We start from the raw sequence: 20,395 nt of genomic DNA on the forward strand, positions 1-20,395 counted from the left end.
CCGGCTCCCCGACTGCCGTACGACTGACCAACAACTCACCCCTGGCCAAGATGGCCGCTCGCTTATATAGGCCCGGATGTCCAACCCCCTGGTTAATTGAGTACCAGTCTCACCAGTTAAGGTTACAAATTTTGATACATACATCCCTCGACAGAAATCAGTACACCATCGGAACCGCGCTAAAAAGTAAATCTCATTTACTGCTTTACATTAATTTGTAGGATTATTCTATCGCCGATAAATCAAGTTTTAGTTTTTGCAAAATTTCGCAACTTGGCGCAAATTTGTTTGTTTACATCTGTGCTGCAAAGTTTTAACATAGAACTGCATGTAGCACTGTTTTTAGTTGTATTCTATAGCGATCTACACATTGCACTGCTCAAAATCTTCATATCTATAATAATGAATTAATTATGGGCGATAAATGTTAATAATGATTTGCAAACAATGAAAACTATTGCAAGTTACATGTATTGTATAACTTAACGAGTTTGAAATACGTGTCATGCCACCCAAAATATTATATAGTGCCGTTCTTTACGTCATGAATTTTCTATTGAATTTTATAAACAATTTTGCCTCAAACTTTGTTTATTGGTCTTTAGGTGCTTAATTACTTTTGAATCTTAACATATGAGTACGGCACTCGATCCGCTTGACGAAACGTTTTTAATGAATGCTCGCTCATCCCTGTAAGTTATTATTTACTATTTTTATAAATGTTTCAGTATTCCTGATATTAACCGATTTTGAGGTTACTATACCTTTTGCGTCTCGTGACTTGAAATAAAGATCGATCTCTCAGAAGGTGCATATTGCTGACCACAATCCGCTGCCGCATCGCTCTCCACCGTAAGCTACACAGTTTCCGCGTAATGCGCGAAAAACCAAACAATGCCCCAAGCTGCGGGCCACGTGGCCGCCCGGCGGCGAACACCATCCAACCAATCGTTGCAAATCTCGCGCGGGCGCGCCACGCGGTTCCGCGAATCGCGCAGCGTGTAGCGCGCTCGCTCTCCACAAAACAGTCCTTGCATACTAGAAATATTCATCTAGTACCGGGGTTTGTACCGTCACAGACAGAAAGTGAGCTCAACAGAAAGTTATTTGTTGCTCTTTGTAATGTCTGACTAGTACTATACAATCTTTATGCGTTCTAAAGGCGTGCGTGGGCAGGCCTGAAAATGGTAAAGAAAGCAAGTCACGCGAGACACTGGGGGCCAGGTGGAACTCCCAGTACGCTTCTGCACTTGCAGGACGTCCAGCAGCTGCTTCATGCAGAGTCGGCAGTACGCTGAGGTGAGCGAAGTCAGGGGGCAGCACGTGTACGAATGGCGGTAGCATCGCGCACACAGCGTAAAAAGGATAGTTCGCTGACAGCAGCTGTAATTTGTACTCAGGTCAGACAATGAATGCGGAATGGTGATTTGAGCTAGATGCGTGGGACAGTCCATTTAGTAAAGCGTTTAGGAAATTCGTTGTTCCGGGATGCACAGTGTCAAGAGCGTGCCGATTACACCAGGTTTACCTCTCACTACGGAAAGTGACCGAGAGCACCGGCGTTTGCTTTGGGTTGTCAGTGCTGACAGACAAGCAGCACTGCGTGTAACAACAGCGCAAATGAATGTGGGCGTGCGACGAACGTATCCGTTAGGATAGTGCGGCCTAGTCTGGCGCTAGTGGACTACCGCAGTAGACGACCGAGGCGAGTGCCTTTGCCAACAGCGGAACATCACCTGCAGCAGCTCTCCTAGGCTCGTGACCGTATCGGTTGAACCGTAGACGACTGCAAAATGGTGGACTGGTCAGGTGGGTCCTGACTTCAGTTAGTCACAGCTGATGGTAGAGAGTGATGTGGCGCAGACACCAGGAATCCATGGACCCGAGTTGTCAACAAGGAGATGTGCAAGCTGGTGGGGGATGGAAATGGTTGCGTCCAGCGACTTGGGGATTATTTGCAGCCATTCACGGACTTCATATTCCCAAACAACGATACCATGTCGCCGGGCCACAATTGTTGACGGTACGTTTGAAGAACATTCTGAATAATTCGAGCGAATGATTTGGCCACCCAGATCGCCCGCCATGAATCCCATCGAACATTTATGGGACCTAATCGAGAGAGCAGTTCATACAAAACATCTTGCACCAGACGGTTGTAGCGGTAGCACGGCTCAGTATTTATGCGTGGGCCTCCCAGCGACTTGTTGTGTACACGTCGTGCCGAGTTGCTGCACTAGCCCGGACGAGAGGAGGCCAAATACGATCATGGGAGCCATCGCACGACTTTTGTCACCTCCCTGTAGAGTACAGTGGATGAGCACATCCAAAGACCAAATATTTTATGACCCAACAGGACACAGAGTTAGCAGATGCTACTGGTACAGAAAAACTAAGCATAACTCTCAAATGCTTTAAGAAGGAACACTTGCGTAAGCGTGTGTGTTTTCCCAGAGTTGAAAAAAAGACGGCGCTCAACATTAGTAACGTAAGTTGTTAAAAAGTAATTTGATTTGAAGAAAGAAGAAATGAAGCTCGCCAGAAAAAAATATACCACATGTGTAGAGGTAATTTTAGAATCAAGCTATGGTTTCCTAAAGCGTGGTATTTTGTTGTTACGACTGAGGACATGCCCTTCAATATCCGTTAGTCATTCAGCATTTTGAGCTTCACGATAAGCAAAGATGGCCAGATTAAACTCCCGGTTCGATCTAGACCCATAACTGCAATCACACACAAGCAGTACCTGGCGCCCGCATTTGTTTCCATCTTGTGTACATAGTGTTTAACACTCAAATCGCTTGACACCAGCACACGATCATACACTACCTAGTAATAAAATGGTCTAAAGAAACCCAGAAGACATCTGCCTCAAACTGTCCTGTCTGCTACAAAGTAGTAATTGCAATGCAGGGAAGGGATTACGAGCTTATCAATAATGAAATAATTCTATTTTTGTGTGTGATCGAAAAAATTTAATTGTTTTGGCCACACACTTCAAAGTAAGCTATTAAGTTTTCCTGCATAGGGTAAATTTCGTCAACTGTTGTTGACTGTATCCCATAACAGATAAGATTTACGAATGTAAACGCAAGTATGATTTACTTAAATTACGTTATACAGCTAATACGACTTGGTCATTTCGTTTTTATTGAATTGCAAATGCATAATTAAGTGACTAATCTGTGTTAAAGTGTCTGATTATAATTTTTCTCATGCAAGGACATTATTTATAATGATCCCATGTAATTAATGTACAGAGCTTCATAAGAGGACTATCATAATAGATTCACGACTATGATAAATTAACTTTCAAATACGGCGCTAATAAATTGTTCAGTACATGGTATCACTGAAAGTCAGGAAAGATAGATCGCATGCCTAAGAAGCACTTTCCGTGTTTCCCCGCAGATCGCCGTGGACTGCTGGACGCTGTGGACGCCACTGGTGCTGGGGGCCGCGGCAGCGTCCGTCCTGTGGTGGCGCCGCTGGGTCGGGGTCTTCGCTGACCGCAGAGTTCCGTACCTGACGCCTCTGCCAGTAGTGGGCAACATGCTGGACGTGGTGTTCTGCACCAAGTCCATGCCTGACATTCTCAACGAACTCTATCAGAAGTTGGACCCACACCCCTATGCAGGTCTCTTCTCGTTTACGATCCCTGTCCTACTGATTAGAGATCCCGAATTGATACGCTCCATCACTGTCAAGGATTTTGACCACTTTACTGACCATATGAATTTCATCAATGCAGAAAAGAGCAATCCACTCTCACAAAAGATGCTTGTCGCATTGAAAGGTAAGTACTGATTACACTTATTTTCTCTACGTGGCATATAGTATCTATTTTACCTCGGACGGAAAGTTCCAATAAATTACGTCCCAGCAGTTAAATGTTTTTGTTTGTTTTTAGTAAGAAAAAAAGAAAAAAGAAAATAAGCAATAAAAAAATCAAAGCTGGAATATCAAAAATTATGAAAATAATATATTGCCACTCACTGTATAGATGACATGTTGAGTTGCAGATAGGCACAACAAAAAGACTGTAAAAGACTGAGCTTTCAGTCAAAGCTTTCTACAGAAAAGAAAGCACACGTAGTTTCACACAGGCGGGCACACCTCGTCCACACGTGACCCCTGCCTCCACACTCCAGCCGCTCCGCCCGGAGTGCGCCACTGGTTCCACCTGTTGCTAGGCAAGTTTCCAAATGACTGCCTGCAACTAATACTTCAAACTAATGGCAAGCAGGTTAATTTCTTTCTATTCAAGTACTTGGTGACAACTGATGAAAGAGGAAACTAGGAAAGAAACAGAAAACCTTGTCCTTGTAATTTAGATGGCTGGGGTGCACACATCGAGTAAATAGAAACTCGTGAGACCAGTGAAGATAAATGGTACCTATCCTATTGCACTGAGTATCGTGTATCACCATTCAATTTGAAAAGGGGCCTCAAGATGATACTAACGTAGTGTCAAAACTGGTCGTGTAATTAATATAGTTTATGAAATGTACAGCTGTTGGTATTTCTTATTTCTGCAATTTTATGGACTGACAAGAGCGGCTGAGAGATAATGGCTATGACTGCGCGAGATGTTTCTGCTTTTGTGAATGTATGTATGTGTCCTTTTCTGAAGAAGGATTTGCGTGAGATCTCAGTGTGTAAATTGTCTTTTTGTCGTGCCTGTCTGCAACTCAACATATGAACTTTACAGTGACTATCAATCTATTCTTTCACAATTTTTTGGTGATAAAGAGTTAGCCAATTCTCAGATAATTATGAATTTTTTATCGCCGTTATCAAATGGGCTGCAACAACATATTGACACGTTGTAGCCACAGTCAAATTCAAATACGAAAGCAGGATTGTCAATGATGGACACTTAGCATTGAAAGCGGACCTATCAAGCACACAGAACTGTCTCCCGGACACAGAGTTTTTCTGTTTATACTAATATCGAGTATTGCACTATATGCATGCAATGAAAACATATGAAATTTCGAGAACCTTCTAGGAATGACAAACAGTAAATAAATAATGTCAGATGGTGACTGGATTTTAACTGGCAAGCCGTAACACGCCAGCCAGCAACGCTAACCGATACTCCACAGTGCGTGCACGACTGCTTGTAGCTTTGTTTCGTGGCCTGCGAAAACAGTGACCCATTGTTTGAGAAATTCTCACTGGAGCCGACTACAGCAACCTGGATGCTGGGCTTGTCACTGGTACTCTTCGTGGCAGCGCTGGATGATCCACGGATTTGGTTCGTGTCACATCCCACACACCGATAGCCCATCTCACTGAGGTTTCGTGTTCATCGGGCAGGCCTTTAATAATGAGAAACCGCTTCAGTACTGAACAGGGGCTTCATACAGCGGACGTGGAAGACGTCGCTGCACTTTCTGTTCTTGATGAGGCGTCATAATACTCGACTTCGTGTGTGACTTCCAGAAAACAATGAAGGATATGGTACGACCTGAAGTAGCACTCTAGTAACTTTTGCGATAACAACACTTTCTGCATAGGCGTAAAAATCCGTAACATGTCACTGGCCTGTGCTTGGCGCTATAACGCGAATATCACGGTGAATAATATTGCATCACAGTACATCTGTCTGACATCAACGTACATTGAGAGAATATCTTCCAACATCTTGTTAAAGCATTCAGTGAGGCAGTTCAGCAGGTAGGCAGTTTTCAACCTGAGAGTGACGTCGCAACGCGAAATTACTTTAAAACTAGTATTGTCTCGAAAATACTTCCGAGATCAGAGTTTATCGCAAGGATGCTACGTGCTTCAAAATGCTGTATTCTACCAAGAATCTTGCAATTTACGGAGCTTAGGCAGCCCGCACAGCATTGGTGAAAGCTTACCGGGTGAGGCAGTCAGTGTGCACTATTATTCTTCGATTCCTTTCTGTCGACTTTGGGAGCGCCTCAAGAGGTAATCAGGCAGAACTGGTGTCAGATGTCCCAAAGGCAATTGCGACATGTGCTTCCATCACTGGCATTCCTTACAGTGACGTGGGACGAAGAGCAACAATTTCTGAATCATGTTTCCTGTTACAGAGCGTTTTGTTTGTTAATTGGAATTCTCCTTTGGTAGGCGCCTCCCTGTTCAAGGCTTCTATGGTTTCCGTCAGTGCTGGATCTTCCCTCTTTTCAGCAAAAACGTCGTTTAATATATTGGTGCCTGATATTCCATCCACACTGCTGAGTTGTGCTAAAGGGTTTCTCGAAAGGTAGTCAACGTCCTTGCTTTGCACCCACTGTGACTTCGTGCTGCTGAAGCCTCAGTATCCGTTTTGCTACCCGACTACATAGATCCCTTGGGCTAGTCAACAAGTATATAGAATGATGATCTGTCACAATGCTGTATGGTTTGCCAAATAAATAAGATTGGACCTTGATGATGGCCAAAACAAATGTAAGGTTATATTTCTTGGTAGGAGAGTAGGTCATTTTGGTTTTGGGGAGTACTCTGAAAGCATTAGTTACCACCTTTTCAGCACCTTGCTGAATTTGTATTAGAACTGCATCTGTCCCATAACTCCTAGCATCAGTGTGAAGTTCTATATTGTCATTCTCTTCGTACAGTGCTAGAATTGGAGAAGATGTTAGTGTCCTCTTAAGAACACGGAAAAATCTCTCTTGCACTTCTTTCCGGGAAAATTTGGCGTCTCCCTATAGTACTTCTTGGAATGGATATCTCTCAGTACAGAAGTCCTTTATCAATCACCAGTAGTTCGACCACGTTTCGGGAAAACCAAGGAGTACCTGAAGGAACTTGCCTCCCTCCTTGCAGCGGTGTACTGTAGGTCTCTTGAAGAGCGTAGCGTTCCAAAGGATTGGAAAAGAGAACAGGTCATCCCCGTTTTCAAGAAGGGACGTCGAACAGATGTGCAGAACTATAGACCTATATCTCTAACGTCGATCAGTTGTAGAATTTTGGAACACGTATTATGTTCGAGTATAATGACTTTTCTGGAGACTAGAAATCTACTCTGTAGGAATCACCATGGGTTTCGAAAAAGACGGTCGTGTGAAACCCAGCTCGCGCTATTCGTCCACGAGACTCAGAGGGCCATAGACACGGGTTCCCAGGTAGATGCCGTGTTTCTTGACTTCCGCAAGGCGTTCGATACAGTTCCCCACAGTCGTTTAATGAACAAAGTAAGAGCATATGGACTATCAGACCAATTGTGTGATTGGATTGAAGAGTTCCTAGATAACAGAACGCAGCATGTCATACACAAAGGAGAGAAGACTGTAACGCCGGAAATGCATATCCTCCTATTTCCATCTATTGTACTATTTTTTTTCCTTGCTTTGTTACCTCAAGATATGACATTTCTGTCTCTTTGTATATTGTAATTGTTTTACTATTTGTATATTTATGCATTTATGTCGATGTCTAATTGGTTTGTTTCGTAAATATTATTTGTATTTTTACGCTGGGTCTTGCCTAGGGAAAACTGCTATCGAACGATTACGTCGATAGGTCGTGTGAAGAATCAAAGTGTGTAGGATCTTTGGTAGTGTTAACTCTGCCGCGTGGAGCGCGGGCTGAGAGAAGGAGTCTGGCTGGAGTAGCGAGTGGAGCAGGTGTGTTGTGTGACGCTCCCGCGAGTTGCCGCGGTTTCGGGGTTTGGCAGCATGTAATTGCGCTCGACTTGCGATGATAGTTTCTGACATGGTGTCGCGGACGGGAAACATTAACTAGCGCACATCAAGAGCCCGTTTCGTCTGGTGACCGTGTCGAGAAGAAGGCGCGCCAACATCCAGCTTCTGCAACAGCGACGGCCGACAATGAGTGACTGTCGCCACCTCCTCGACCGACGGCTTCAAACCTTCAATCAACCGACAAGGAAGACTGGACGCAAGTAAAGTTTTAGAACTGTATGGTAGACCTCAGCTTTTCAAACTGTACCATTTTCGTAACTATAATTACAGCAACTTAGCATGAACCTTTGTTGCTCATTGTCCCAATTGCATTGCCAAGCAGGGTCCCTTCCTTTTCCGGAATGAACCCGAGTGTCGTTGAAATTCAGACGCCAGCATTAAAGTAACATCATTTCACTGCTTTAATTTCAAAGTTCAGTTAGCTGGATACAATATTCAGATTACACAAGCACAAATTAAGAGTGCGAGTTTTGTTACCATATTTTAGCTTACCTGTGACTGCAGCTCAGCTTGGTACGTACTAAATTTTACTATTGTTAATTGTTCAGAATCATTTAATTCAGGCTCAAAGTTAAATCTCTTCTTTCTAAATTGCGTAGATTCAAGTAGCTTTTGAAATGATTGTTGAGGTAGTCCAAGACTAACCGTATTTTACTGAATTTCGATGTGCTTCAGAAAGAAAGCTCACTATTAACTTCAGTCACTAAATTAACTTTCGATTTTCCGGTTTTATCAATTCTTTTGCTAAATTAAGTCAGGGTGTAGCGAAATTTATTACTTCTGACAAACTTTCAGTTTTCACACTACACGTGTCAACCTTCAGTTGCCACGCTTCTAGTGCTAATTATATGTGTAATAACCTTTCTTTTCCAGTTACTATAGTAATTGTCCTTAGGACTGGCGACCGTGATTTCCCCCAAATCTCAAATACCTAATTACCGCTAGTTAATTGTTAACGTAACGGCTGCACATTTTCTTTCTTTATTAACTTAACCCTTTTCAAAATTAATTTCCACCTGTTTCATTAGCACATTTCCTTTCATTTAGATGTAACCCTTTCCTCCCTCTTTACCGACAGATTAACTTCGGTGACGATTGCTTTTCCAAAACTCCCATTAGGTACACGCGGTTTCATTTTTCACTGTCATTAAGGTCGGTAAGTGAGGGGGAGGTTACACGTGGCGACCTGGTGACAGGACAATCTTCGGATTTGAGGTTGTTCTGGACACGAATTTTGCATTGTGCAAATCTCGTAACAAAGTACTGGTTACGTACAGGCCGTTACGTCAGCGAGAATAAGTAGTGGGAGTAATCCTAATTATATTTGAGGTTTGGCATTTATATTGAAAATTATTAAAATGAGTGAAGGCAACAATTGCCAAAATTTGGTAGACTTGGATACGGAAAAATCGGTCGAACAGTGGGAAACGCGCACCGCGGTACCCATTGTTCAGGGGCAGGCGGCTAGCATGAAAGACGCGACCGCCGAAACGCAACAAAGAGCAGAAATGGAATTCCACACTTTAGAAAATGTTTCGGAATCGGAAGTGAAAATCAGATGTGAATCCCTTGATGACGAATACGGGGGGACAATTAAAGAGGAAGCCGCTACGGAAGTGGAACCGGTAGTTTCCGGGAATTTAACTGATTTATTGAATGTTTTGATTAACGAAATCAAGAGTCAATCGGCAGAAATTAAAGCTCTGTCTGCCAAGCAAGAAGATCAGGCTGCCAAGCAAGAAGCTCAGGCTGCCAAGCAAGAAGCTCAGGCTGTCAAGCAAGAGGCTCGGGCTGCCAGGCAAGAAGCTCAGGCTGCCAAGCAAGAAGCTCAGTCTGAAAAAATTGAACGGATGCTAGACAATCAGAACAAAGCTATTAACGTTGTTAACAACAATGTTGGAGTTGTTACCACAAAAGTTGATAAAATCAAAGAAGATAATGTTGTAATTAATACCGAAATCGGTAATCTTAAACAGGAAATGATAGGCGTTCAGGCGGAAATTGCGAGCATAAATACTCGTTTTGATTCCGAAATTAGCAGAATCGAGATAAGTGTAGGAGAAGCAGTTGCTCCGATCATCGAGAATAAGGTGACGGAACAAATTCAATTAGTGAAAAAAGAGGATCAACAGAAGGTGGAAACTTTAAAGGCTTTAGTGTCCGAAGTAGACACTAAAGTGAGGGAGCAGGCTAATACCTGCGAAGAGAAAAAGAGGGAAGTGGAAACACTTGCGACAACCACTTGCCAAGTAATTACAAGAGTGTCGGAATTAGAAAAGAAACTTGACGAAAAACAGAGCTATGTGCCAATCTGTGCACATAGTTCGGAATTGTTGACGAAAGAGGAGCGGTTCGACCCCTTGAAAAAAGGCGGTATACAAGCGACGGATTTCATTAAAAATTGTGAAAGAGTTTTACCCAGATCATGGACTAATGAGAGAAAAATTAATGCGGTTATTGATGTGCTGGCTGGTGATGCCAAGCGTTGGGGCTTAAACCTCAACATTACGAACCTGACTTTTGACGAGTTTAAAAATTTGTTTCTGGCTGAATACTGGTCAGAGCAAAAACAGCAAAGTGTCTGGCGCGAATTTGTCGTATCGAGGCCTTTCGATGCGAATTCGCGCGGCTCGATGAAGGAGTTTTGTGAGGGCTGGATCCGCAAGTTGGAATATTTGCGAGATCGCCGCACGGAATCCGAAATAGTCTGGGAACTCTACAAGAAGCTTCCAGATGATACAAAACGATACGTAGGAAGCAATCACAAGACAATCAATGATTTCCTGGGAAGAGTTGAGGACGAGGACAATTGGCGCAATAATCGCGACAGTGATAGAGGCCGTGGTAACAACAACGGGTACCACAGCAACCACAACAACAATAACCATGGGAATAATGCATACCGCTACTTTGGCAGGAATAACAATAGTGGTTCGGACCGTAATAACAATCGGTACAATGCAAATAATAACAGGAATGACGGAAACCAGTATCATACTAACGTGATACGGGCTTCACAGAATAGTAATAACGCCAGAGGGTGTGATCAGCCGCCTCAGCAGCATCCGGGGAGCGTATCTGCTGGGACGAGACAGGGAAACCATTAGCCGCGCCGGTGAGGGGCCGAGCGGGCGTGGAGAAATTTTGGCGGCCCAATAACAAGAGAAAACCCAGGTGTCGCCGTTATGAAAATTCCGTATGGAATAATCAACGGCGGGAGTGTGTGCCAGTGTTAGGAGAAAGGAGTGCGCCCACAAGTAGTAGATCAGCTGTATACACGGCAGTAGGTAGTACATTCACTGTCAGTGAGAACAATTTAAGTAGTGTTCCGGAAATCGATTATAAAGTGGCAGCTGTAATACCCACAGCGGAACTGGAGATTGAGTTTAAGAATGATTCGCAATTGTTGAGAGAAGATCAGATGTCGGATAACACGTCCGTCATCGAGCGAGGGGATGCAGAGAGGGATGAGGTCTGGTTAAGGCAGTTCGGTCGCTTATACGACGAACTAAGAGATTATAGGGGTCTGTATGGGAGAAGTGTTTATGGGGAGCGCGTGCAGGATTTGCCGCGTCTCGTCCCGCAGGAAGATAGTGTTTGTGAAGTGATAGAAAGTTCTGGCCCTAACCGGCAGACTTTACTAAAAATAATTGATGTTAATGGGGAGCACGAGCAAGATTCGTCGTGTTTCGTCCCGCAGGAGTTGGATGTTGAAGTAGTAACGGAAAGTTCTGGCCATAACCGGCAGACTTTACCGAAAGTTATAGTGGTAGAAGTAGCCGACCCATCCGACGCAAACCTCCAGTTTAAACATTGCGAGAGTATTAAGGAGAAAGATTGCGAAAATTTTAGTGATAGCCGGACACGATTGGTAGAAAAGCACATAGATTACAACGTGTATGAGGTTAGAGCTGACATTATACGGTCAGACGATAGCAGTGTGGGTTGCGCCGATCTAGCGGAAGTAATTGCAGAAACTACTGGACACATACCTCCAGGTAGATTGGCGGATGAGATTAATCTGACCAAAGTGGAATCAACGAAGGTGACGATTAATGAATTGATAGCAAAGCAACACTCACTAGTTGACGAGTTACAGGAAAAGGTTTCGGTATTGGAGGCGAAGCTACAGGCTAAGCCTCAGGACAAACGTGTTGAAATTAAAACTGTATGTGAACAGAGGCTGAAAAAGCCGCCAGATAAGCCGGATTTAGGGTCAAAGCCGGATGATTTTTTCTGGAATGACCTGGATATAGACGAGGATTTACTGTGGGAAAATAAAGAAACAGCCGAGGACAAGTGTAGACAGATAGTAGTGTCTGTTAATATGCATGACCTACAACTAAACGTGTTGATTGACACCGGTGCAGAATTGAGTGCTGTATCTGGGAAAATATTTGAGTTACTGAAAGACAGACCTGGCATCGTAGTTATGCCAGTAGCAGGAGTGAAAATTATCGGTGCTACTGGGAAGGCCAGTAAATCGGCCACAAAACAGATTTTTGTCAACTTCGAGATATGTGGGGCACGATTTGAACAAGAGTTTGTCGTCGTGCCAGACTTGACTACGGAAGTAATTATCGGGTTAGATTGGCTATTAAAGTACCGTGCAGTGATTAATTGCGAAAGCAAAACTTTGACATGTACGTCACAAGATAAAACAATAGTAGTTAGTTTTGACGAGGCAGGAGACGGTGTGCATAGGCAATACCAGCCTATACACATTGTTAACTGGCCGGATGCTATTGACGTAGGTATGAATTTGAACTACTGTAATGTGAGGAATCTCGGCATTGACAATAGTGTAGAAAGTGAATTGGAAAGTATTGTAGACGGTGTGTCAAACGTAACACACGAACAAAGACGAGGCCGAATTTGCCGTACCTATTGCCATCACAACCATAGGGCATGGGGCAAATACGTAGCAGTATTTGAGAGAATTATGAACACCTTGAGACATGAATCGACGGGATTTCTCCAGAGGAAATCCTGTTGGATGACAGAAGTAAAAGTTTAGTGGAAGAGATAATCAAATTCCCTCCACGGATTGACATTAGTATTGGTGTGAAAAAAGATCGTTTGCGAGAAGTAATGAAGCTAAAAGCCGATGCTCGCATACGTCGTCATGACGCTAAAACGCGTTTTGCTAAGTTTGCAATCGGAGACTTAGTACTTGTAAAAGCTCATGAGAAATCGAGCGAGATAGACAATGAAATCTCTAAATTTAAGTTTGTTTATAATGGACCATATAAAGTCATTGGTATACCTCACACAAATGCTTATTGCTTAGAGTATCCAAGCTCTGGAAAACGATTAGGTATACGGAATATTGTAGACCTGAAATTGTACCAACCTAGGATCGATTAATACCACACAATGGGTAATTTGTACAGTATGTAAATATAGAGTGTAAGATTTAAGGATGTGCCATGTTACGGTGCTTTTGCCTGACCTAGAGGTCATTAAAGAAGTTGTAATTAATAAGTAATTAATTTTGACTAAATGATTTAAGAGTAACTGATTAGTAATCATCTGAAAAATCCAAGCTGCTAGTTTAACTTTTCAGCTGAGTCACAGTAGATTAAGGAATGTAAATATGATTTTGTAACTTTCTGTAATATTTCATGAAAGTGTGTTTTTATTAGTCATTGCCGATGTACTTAGACGCTGTTTTAAGTTTCAGGCTAGTACATGCGTGTGATGATGGACAGTGTTGAGTTATCCACTGTGATAGTGTTTATGGACTCCTTGAGATTACTCGGGAGTTAGTTTTTCCTAAAGAATTCAGTGAAACGGACGTTCTGGAAATGCCGTCACACAGGCAGGTGAGATCAAGCGTGCCGCACAGGCGGGCGCAACAATACTTGCGAGGCGAAGCCGCTGTCGGCTCTGTGCCGCTGTCGGCTCTTGTGCCGCTGTCGGCATTCTTTGTACTTGCGGGTACGGAAGGTGGAACTGTTTTTCTTCCTGGACAGCTGAAAGAATTCTACTGTCAATATTTATGTTTTATTTTATCTGCTGTATATTATTTTCTTGTTTAGCGTTAATTGGACATGACAAGAATATTAATTATGAAAAGGTTACATAAAAATGTGTATTCTATGTAATTAATTATTAGTTTGCGTATTTTGATATACCTGTTTTTTATGACCATGTACTCTGATCAATTTTGCAAATAGTATTCCATTTCTTATAGTGTTACGAATTTTAATGATTTTGGAATAGCTAAACCATTTTCTATGTTTTCTATGAATTTTGATATGTTGTCAACCTGTTTTATTTTGTGCAAGATGACAGAGTGGAATAAGATTAGGAGTGTCTCCAATCAATTATTATTGTCTAAAAAATTGGGTTATGGTTAATTAGACGAATGCTAAATTTTTTTTATGTTTTGAGCATATGCATTTCCGCTGTTTCTTTTTTGGGACATTTTCTGAGTCTGTTTACGTTACACGAACATCCTCAGACAATGTGGGGCACGTGTAACGCCGGAAATGCATATCCTCCTATTTCCATCTATTGTACTATTTTTTTCCTTGCTTTGTTACCTCAAGATATGACATTTCTGTCTCTTTGTATATTGTAATTGTTTTACTATTTGTATATTTATGCTTTTATGTCGATGTATAATTGGTTTGTTTCGTAAATATTATTTGTATTTTTACGCTGGGTCTTGCCTAGGGAAAACTGCTATCGAACGATTACGTCGATAGGTCGTGTGAAGAATCAAAGTGTGTAGGATCTTTGGTAGTGTTAACTCTGCCGCGTGGAGCGCGGGCTGAGAGAAGGAGTCTGGCTGGAGTAGCGAGTGGAGCAGGTGTGTTGTGTAACGCTCCCGCGAGTTGCCACGGTTTCGGGGTTTGGCAGCATGTAATTGCGCTCGACTTGCGATGATAGTTTCTGACATGGTGTCGCGGACGGGAAACATTAACTAGCGCACATCAAGAGCCCGTTTCGTCTGGTGACCGTGTCGAGAAGAAGGCGCGCCAACATCCAGCTTCTGCAACAGCGACGGCCGACAATGAGTGACTGTCACCACCTCCTCGACCGACGGCTTCAAACCTTCAATCAACCGACAAGGAAGACTGGACGCAAGTAAAGTTTTAGAACTGTATGGTAGACCTCAGCTTTTCAAACTGTACCATTTTCGTAACTATAATTACAGCAACTTAGCATGAACCTTTGTTGCTCATTGTCCCAATTGCATTGCCAAGCAGGGTCCCTTCCTTTTCCGGAATGAACCCGAGTGTCGTTGAAATTCAGACGCCAGCATTAAAGTAACATCATTTCACTGCTTTAATTTCAAAGTTCAGTTAGCTGGATACAATATTCAGATTACACAAGCACAAATTAAGAGTGCGAGTTTTGTTACCATATTTTAGCTTACCTGTGACTGCAGCTCAGCTTGGTACGTACTAAATTTTACTATTGTTAATTGTTCAGAATCATTTAATTCAGGCTCAAAGTTAAATCTCTTCTTTCTAAATTGCGTAGATTCAAGTAGCTTTTGAAATGATTGTTGAGGTAGTCCAAGACTAACCGTATTTTACTGAATTTCGATGTGCTTCAGAAATAAAGCTCACTATTAACTTCAGTCACTAAATTAACTTTCGATTTTCCGGTTTTATCAATTCTTTTGCTAAATTAAGTCAGGGTGTAGCGAAATTTATTACTTCTGACAAACTTTCAGTTTTCACACTACACGTGTCAACCTTCAGTTGCCACGCTTCTAGTGCTAATTATATGTGTAATAACCTTTCTTTTCCAGTTACTATAGTAATTGTCCTTAGGACTGGCGACCGTGATTTCCCCCAAATCTCAAATACCTAATTACCGCTAGTTAATTGTTAACGTAACGGCTGCACATTTTCTTTCTTTATTAACTTAACCCTTTTCAAAATTAATTTCCACCTGTTTCATTAGCACATTTCCTTTCATTTAGATGTAACCCTTTCCTCCCTCTTTACCGACAGATTAACTTCGGTGACGATTGCTTTTCCAAAACTCCCATTAGGTACACGCGGTTTCATTTGTCACTGTCATTAAGGTCGGTAAGTGAGGGGGAGGTTACAAGTCTTCCGAAGTAAGAGTGATTTCAGGTGTGCTGCAGGGGAGTGTCATAGGACCGTTGCTATTCACAATATACATAAATGACCTTGTGATTGACATCGGAAGTTCACTGAGGCTTTTTGCAGATGATGCTGTGGTGTATCGAGATGTTGTAACAATGGAAAAGTGTACTGAAATGCAGGAGGATCTGCAGCGAATTGACGCATGATGCAGGGAATGGCAATTGAATCTCAATGTAGACAAGTGTAATGTTCTGCGAATACATAGAAAGATAGGTCCCTTATCATTTAGCTACAAAATAGCAGGTCAGCAACTGGAAGCAGTTAATTCCATAAATTATTGGGGAGTAGGCATTAGGAGTAATTTAAAATGGAATGACCATATAAAATTAATCGTCAGTAAAGCATACATTGGAAGAATCCTAAGGAAATGTAGTCCGAAAACAAAGGAAATAGGTTACAGTACACTTGTTCGTCCACTGCTTGAATATTGCTCACCATTGTGGGATCCGTACCAGATAAGGTTGATAGAAGAGATAGAGAAGATCCAACGGAGAGCAGCGCGCTTCGTTACAGGATCATTTAGTAATCGCGAAAGCGTTACGGAGATGATAGATAAACTGCAGTGGAAGACTCTGCAGGAGAGACGATTAGTAGCTCGGTACGGGCTTTTGTTGAAGTTTCGAGAACATACCTTCACCGAAGAGTCCAGCAGTATATTGCTCCCTCCTACGTATATCTCGCGAAGAGACCATGAGGATAAAATCAGAGAGATTAGAGCCCACACAGAAGCATGCCGACAATCCATCTTTCCGCGAACAATACGAGACTGGAATAGAAGGGAGAAGCGATAGAGGTAGTCAAGGCACCCTCCGCCACACTCCGTCAGGTGGCTTGCGGAGTATGGATGTAGATGTAGATGTAGATATGGCTGCCCTTATTTTCTGTGGATCACAATGGTTTCCAATGCTATTCACTACCTGCCTCAAGTTTTTCATTTCTTGTGTGACGGAGAGGCACTTCTTTGGATTCAGATGGAAGCTTCGGGTTGATCACACTTCAACACAATTGTCAGGTGGCTTATATGTGTTTCAAATGTCTTTGGAACAACAATGTTGTAATACAGAAAACAAAGACAAATCGTCTATTTAAAGTGTTGAAGCAGGCTGTTTTATCATGTGCTCAAAGGTGGCTGAAGCATTACATAGTTCAGATGGCATAACGTTGAATCACAGAGGCAGTCAGGTGTTTTGGAGACAGCCTTTTCCCAGTCAGCCTTGTTAGTCTTGATCTGCCAGCAGCCTTTCTGCGTTACTTTAGTTGAGAACTACTAAGCAGTCTATTGTATCACCAGTGCATGGCAGTGGATAGGCTTGTGATTTTGTTGGGTCATCAGTAGTCAATGCGCCACGTGCTGTCCTTATTCTTCACAACAACCACTGGAGAGGATCAAGAACTCTCTGGAGGTTCAGTGATTTTGTCCTGCAACATCATCTCCACTAGCTCCCAAATCTCCGCTGTTTAGCTGGCGACGCCTTATATGAACAGTGGATAATTAGTAGATGAGACCAAGTGTTGATACTGTGTTTTACCAGGACTACTTGATCTGTCTTTTCTCCACTCCAGGTTCAAAAACATCCGAAAACTTGTGCAGAACAGCAAACATTCGCCGATGTAGTCCGTCAGACTGGCCAGATCCCAGTTCGACAGCAACTTCCTCCAGTGTTTCGTCTTTAGTTACAGTGGAGTATGCATCTTCATAGACACCACTGAGCTGCCCGTCTGAGAATAGCGTGGTTGCTCCTATGCATGTTTGTTTAAGGGTGAGCTGCAACTACTCATGAGAATTAGTGACCCAAAAATTCTTGACCACCTGCAGTGCTTTTAATACTATGGATAAAATTCTTCGTATCTGTAGTTTATTTACATAACTGATACGTAGGACAGTTACTCTGAATTACTTCTGTGTGACTGTAGCATCTCAATCCCGTCATGCAGTCGTTTAACGTTATGTAACTGGGTAACCTCTTTTGATGCTAGTCAATTGTCAGGATGAGCATTACTGCAAAGGGCATTTGATTCTAAAGCATTATGACAGGGTGAAAAAACACTAAATAAATTACTTTTTCTCTCTTAACAACATGTGGGCAGGGTGGGTTCTACCTTGGCTCGGGTATGAGGTAGAATGAAACAGCATTTTTACATAAGGTAACTTTTATTGAAAGATTTGTACAACTGTTTCCTTACTGGATTGTTCTGGCTGGGAGAGCGGCAGCTGTTACGTCTGCGAAGCCTTCTGCTGCGGCGGCGGCGGCGTCTGATTACGCCTGGCGGTGTGTATCTCGTGTCGTCGCCTCGCCCAGTTGACTGGAGACGCGCAGCGCGAGGTGGCCCGTTTAATTACTGCGAGCGAAGTCCTGAATCAGATGGCGATACCTTGGGTGTGGCGTCCCAGTGGTTCTCTTCTCTAAGTGGCCGCGTGTGTGTGTTGTGCGTCGGCCAGCGAAGCGGTGCGGCGGGGGAAGGCCAGTCTCCCGGACTCGAACAACGGACTCCAGCTTGCCAGTCTTCGGCTGTCAGATCTTCATCCCAGCTGACAGGTGACTGCTGATGTGAGGCCGCCTCCTTCCCGTCCTCACGAGTCACCCGGGTACGTAAAAATCAGACTTCAAATACCTTCTAACTTCTGTCTTCTGGCGCCGAGGCTGCTGCTTGCTATTCCATTACAGCGGCGAACTTGGTGCGTCTGTGTACGATGTAGTCTCTTCTTGCATGACGGTCTTCAGCACCGAAACTGAACTGAAAACTACTACTACTCTTTTCTTGTCGGGCCCACTGCGTCTCGCGTATTTATTCAGTTCAGTTCGCTGGAGGTGAACGACTTCACGGTCATTGCCTCTTCTGTCACGTTGGAAAGCTTCTCGAAGATTCTTCTTAGCGTCGGTCATTGGCTCTTGGAATGACAGGCGAGGGCCTTTGATCACACGTGACGACTGAGAAACACGTGAGCCGGTCGGGCGACGCCCTGACGGCCGAATCGACAGCGCCCGCTCGTGTGGGGACAGTGAAGGCTTCTCCTGAACGTGCTGCTGACTTGCAAGCGCCGGCCGTTCCCACTGCTGCTCTGCCCGCTGTTTGCCAGTGTGTAACTTTTCTAAACTAAACTATGTTTTTGATTTATTTTCTAATTTCTACTTCACTTCACATTGATTTTACTAATTTATTTACCTACCTTAAGTACCACTCAACATTTAATAGAAATCTGTTTCTGTAGTAATGCTAAATAACAACCTCTGTTCTCCTTAAAACTATAGCATAATGTGTTAGCTCTAAGCTACAATTTGTTCATTTGTTTATTAAATAAAGAGTTATTGAAAAAGTCATGTAACCTGTGCAGTAGTGACACCTAGCAGCTAGGTCAGTCGCTTTTGCGTGACAGCACAATATATTTCTCCATAGAGTGAGCATCTACGCTACTACCATACATATGGTACTTACAATTTAAAATTTATATGGCTGAGCTTCTTTTGGCCCATTTTTGTGAGTGTACCATTTTTACAGTGTCGACTCTGCATTACTTAACAAACTGTGTACTAAGTTGTATGACTATTTAGTTTATGTTCAAACTGATTTCTGTTGCCTTCAGTTTGTAATTATCGTATTTTTGTGGGAAATTTGGCCTCTGTATATCATAAGTCTGAAGAAGGTTACTAAAAACCGAAATTAATTACCTGATGTATTGAATAATTCTTTGTTATTCATAACATGAATAAATACATAGTGGCTATAATTAAACATTGCCTAATTGAGCCACTTGAGTCACTATGTAACTTAACAGTTACTGAACAAACCAGACAGGAACTATTCTGCCACATAAAAGGTAATACTGAGCGTGGATCTAAAATGAAACACTTGCGCTGCTATTCGTATGGGAAAAACGTTTGAGGTAATAATGGATCACAGAGTATTGAACTGGTTATGGGGATTAAAGAATTCATCGAATAGACTTATATGATGGCCACAACAGTTAAAAAAGTTTCATTTTGAAGTAATTCATAAACCAAGCAAGAAACACAATAATGCAAATGACCTCAGTAATAAAATGGACGGTAGGCCATAACACTGCAGAGTGGCAAAGAGCACAAGCTGCTGATATATTTTGAAAACTATTTCTAATGCAACCACAATTTGTCACATCTAATGAGATGTTACGCAAGATGAGAAACTTTGGGTCACACATTGTGTTTTCTATCATGCTGCGACAGGTGTAAAATAATGATATGATAATGTGTTTTCAAGTCACTAAAAGTGTAAAACCGTGGACCAAAGAGAAGGTGAACATTACTGGTGGTGTGTGCCTAGAGAAGATGTAGAACAGTATGTTAAAAACTGTATGCCATGTGCAGAATGGGGAGATTAAGCAATTAACGTGTGCTGCTCCTGAAGTTATCAAAAACCAGTAAACCCTTTGTAATGATCGGGATGTATATTACAGGACGTTTTAGCCAGACACCAGTTGGGAACTGTTATAGATAGTTTCTCATGCTATGTGTGGATGGTCGTTACACAGAATTAGCAAGCGGTAGCTAATTCATCAGTCGAAGATTTACCTACAGATAGCCCATTGAGAGGGAATTTAAAGAGATT

The 20,395-nt window shown here is 42.6% G+C and overlaps 1 protein-coding gene across 1 annotated transcript in view; it reads left to right on the top strand.

Annotated features, from left to right (window-relative positions):
* Positions 1 to 20,395, top strand: part of LOC126188105 (cytochrome P450 9e2-like) — a 94,610-nt gene that overhangs the window by 27,685 nt on the left and 46,530 nt on the right. The window contains exon 2 of the mRNA XM_049929571.1: positions 3,412 to 3,796. Within this exon, the coding sequence (XP_049785528.1) occupies positions 3,412 to 3,796 (385 nt within the window). The remainder of the gene's footprint in view (positions 1 to 3,411; positions 3,797 to 20,395) is intronic.

This window comes from Schistocerca cancellata, chromosome 5 (assembly GCF_023864275.1).
Source record: "Schistocerca cancellata isolate TAMUIC-IGC-003103 chromosome 5, iqSchCanc2.1, whole genome shotgun sequence".
Classification (NCBI taxonomy): Eukaryota; Metazoa; Arthropoda; class Insecta; order Orthoptera; family Acrididae; genus Schistocerca; species Schistocerca cancellata.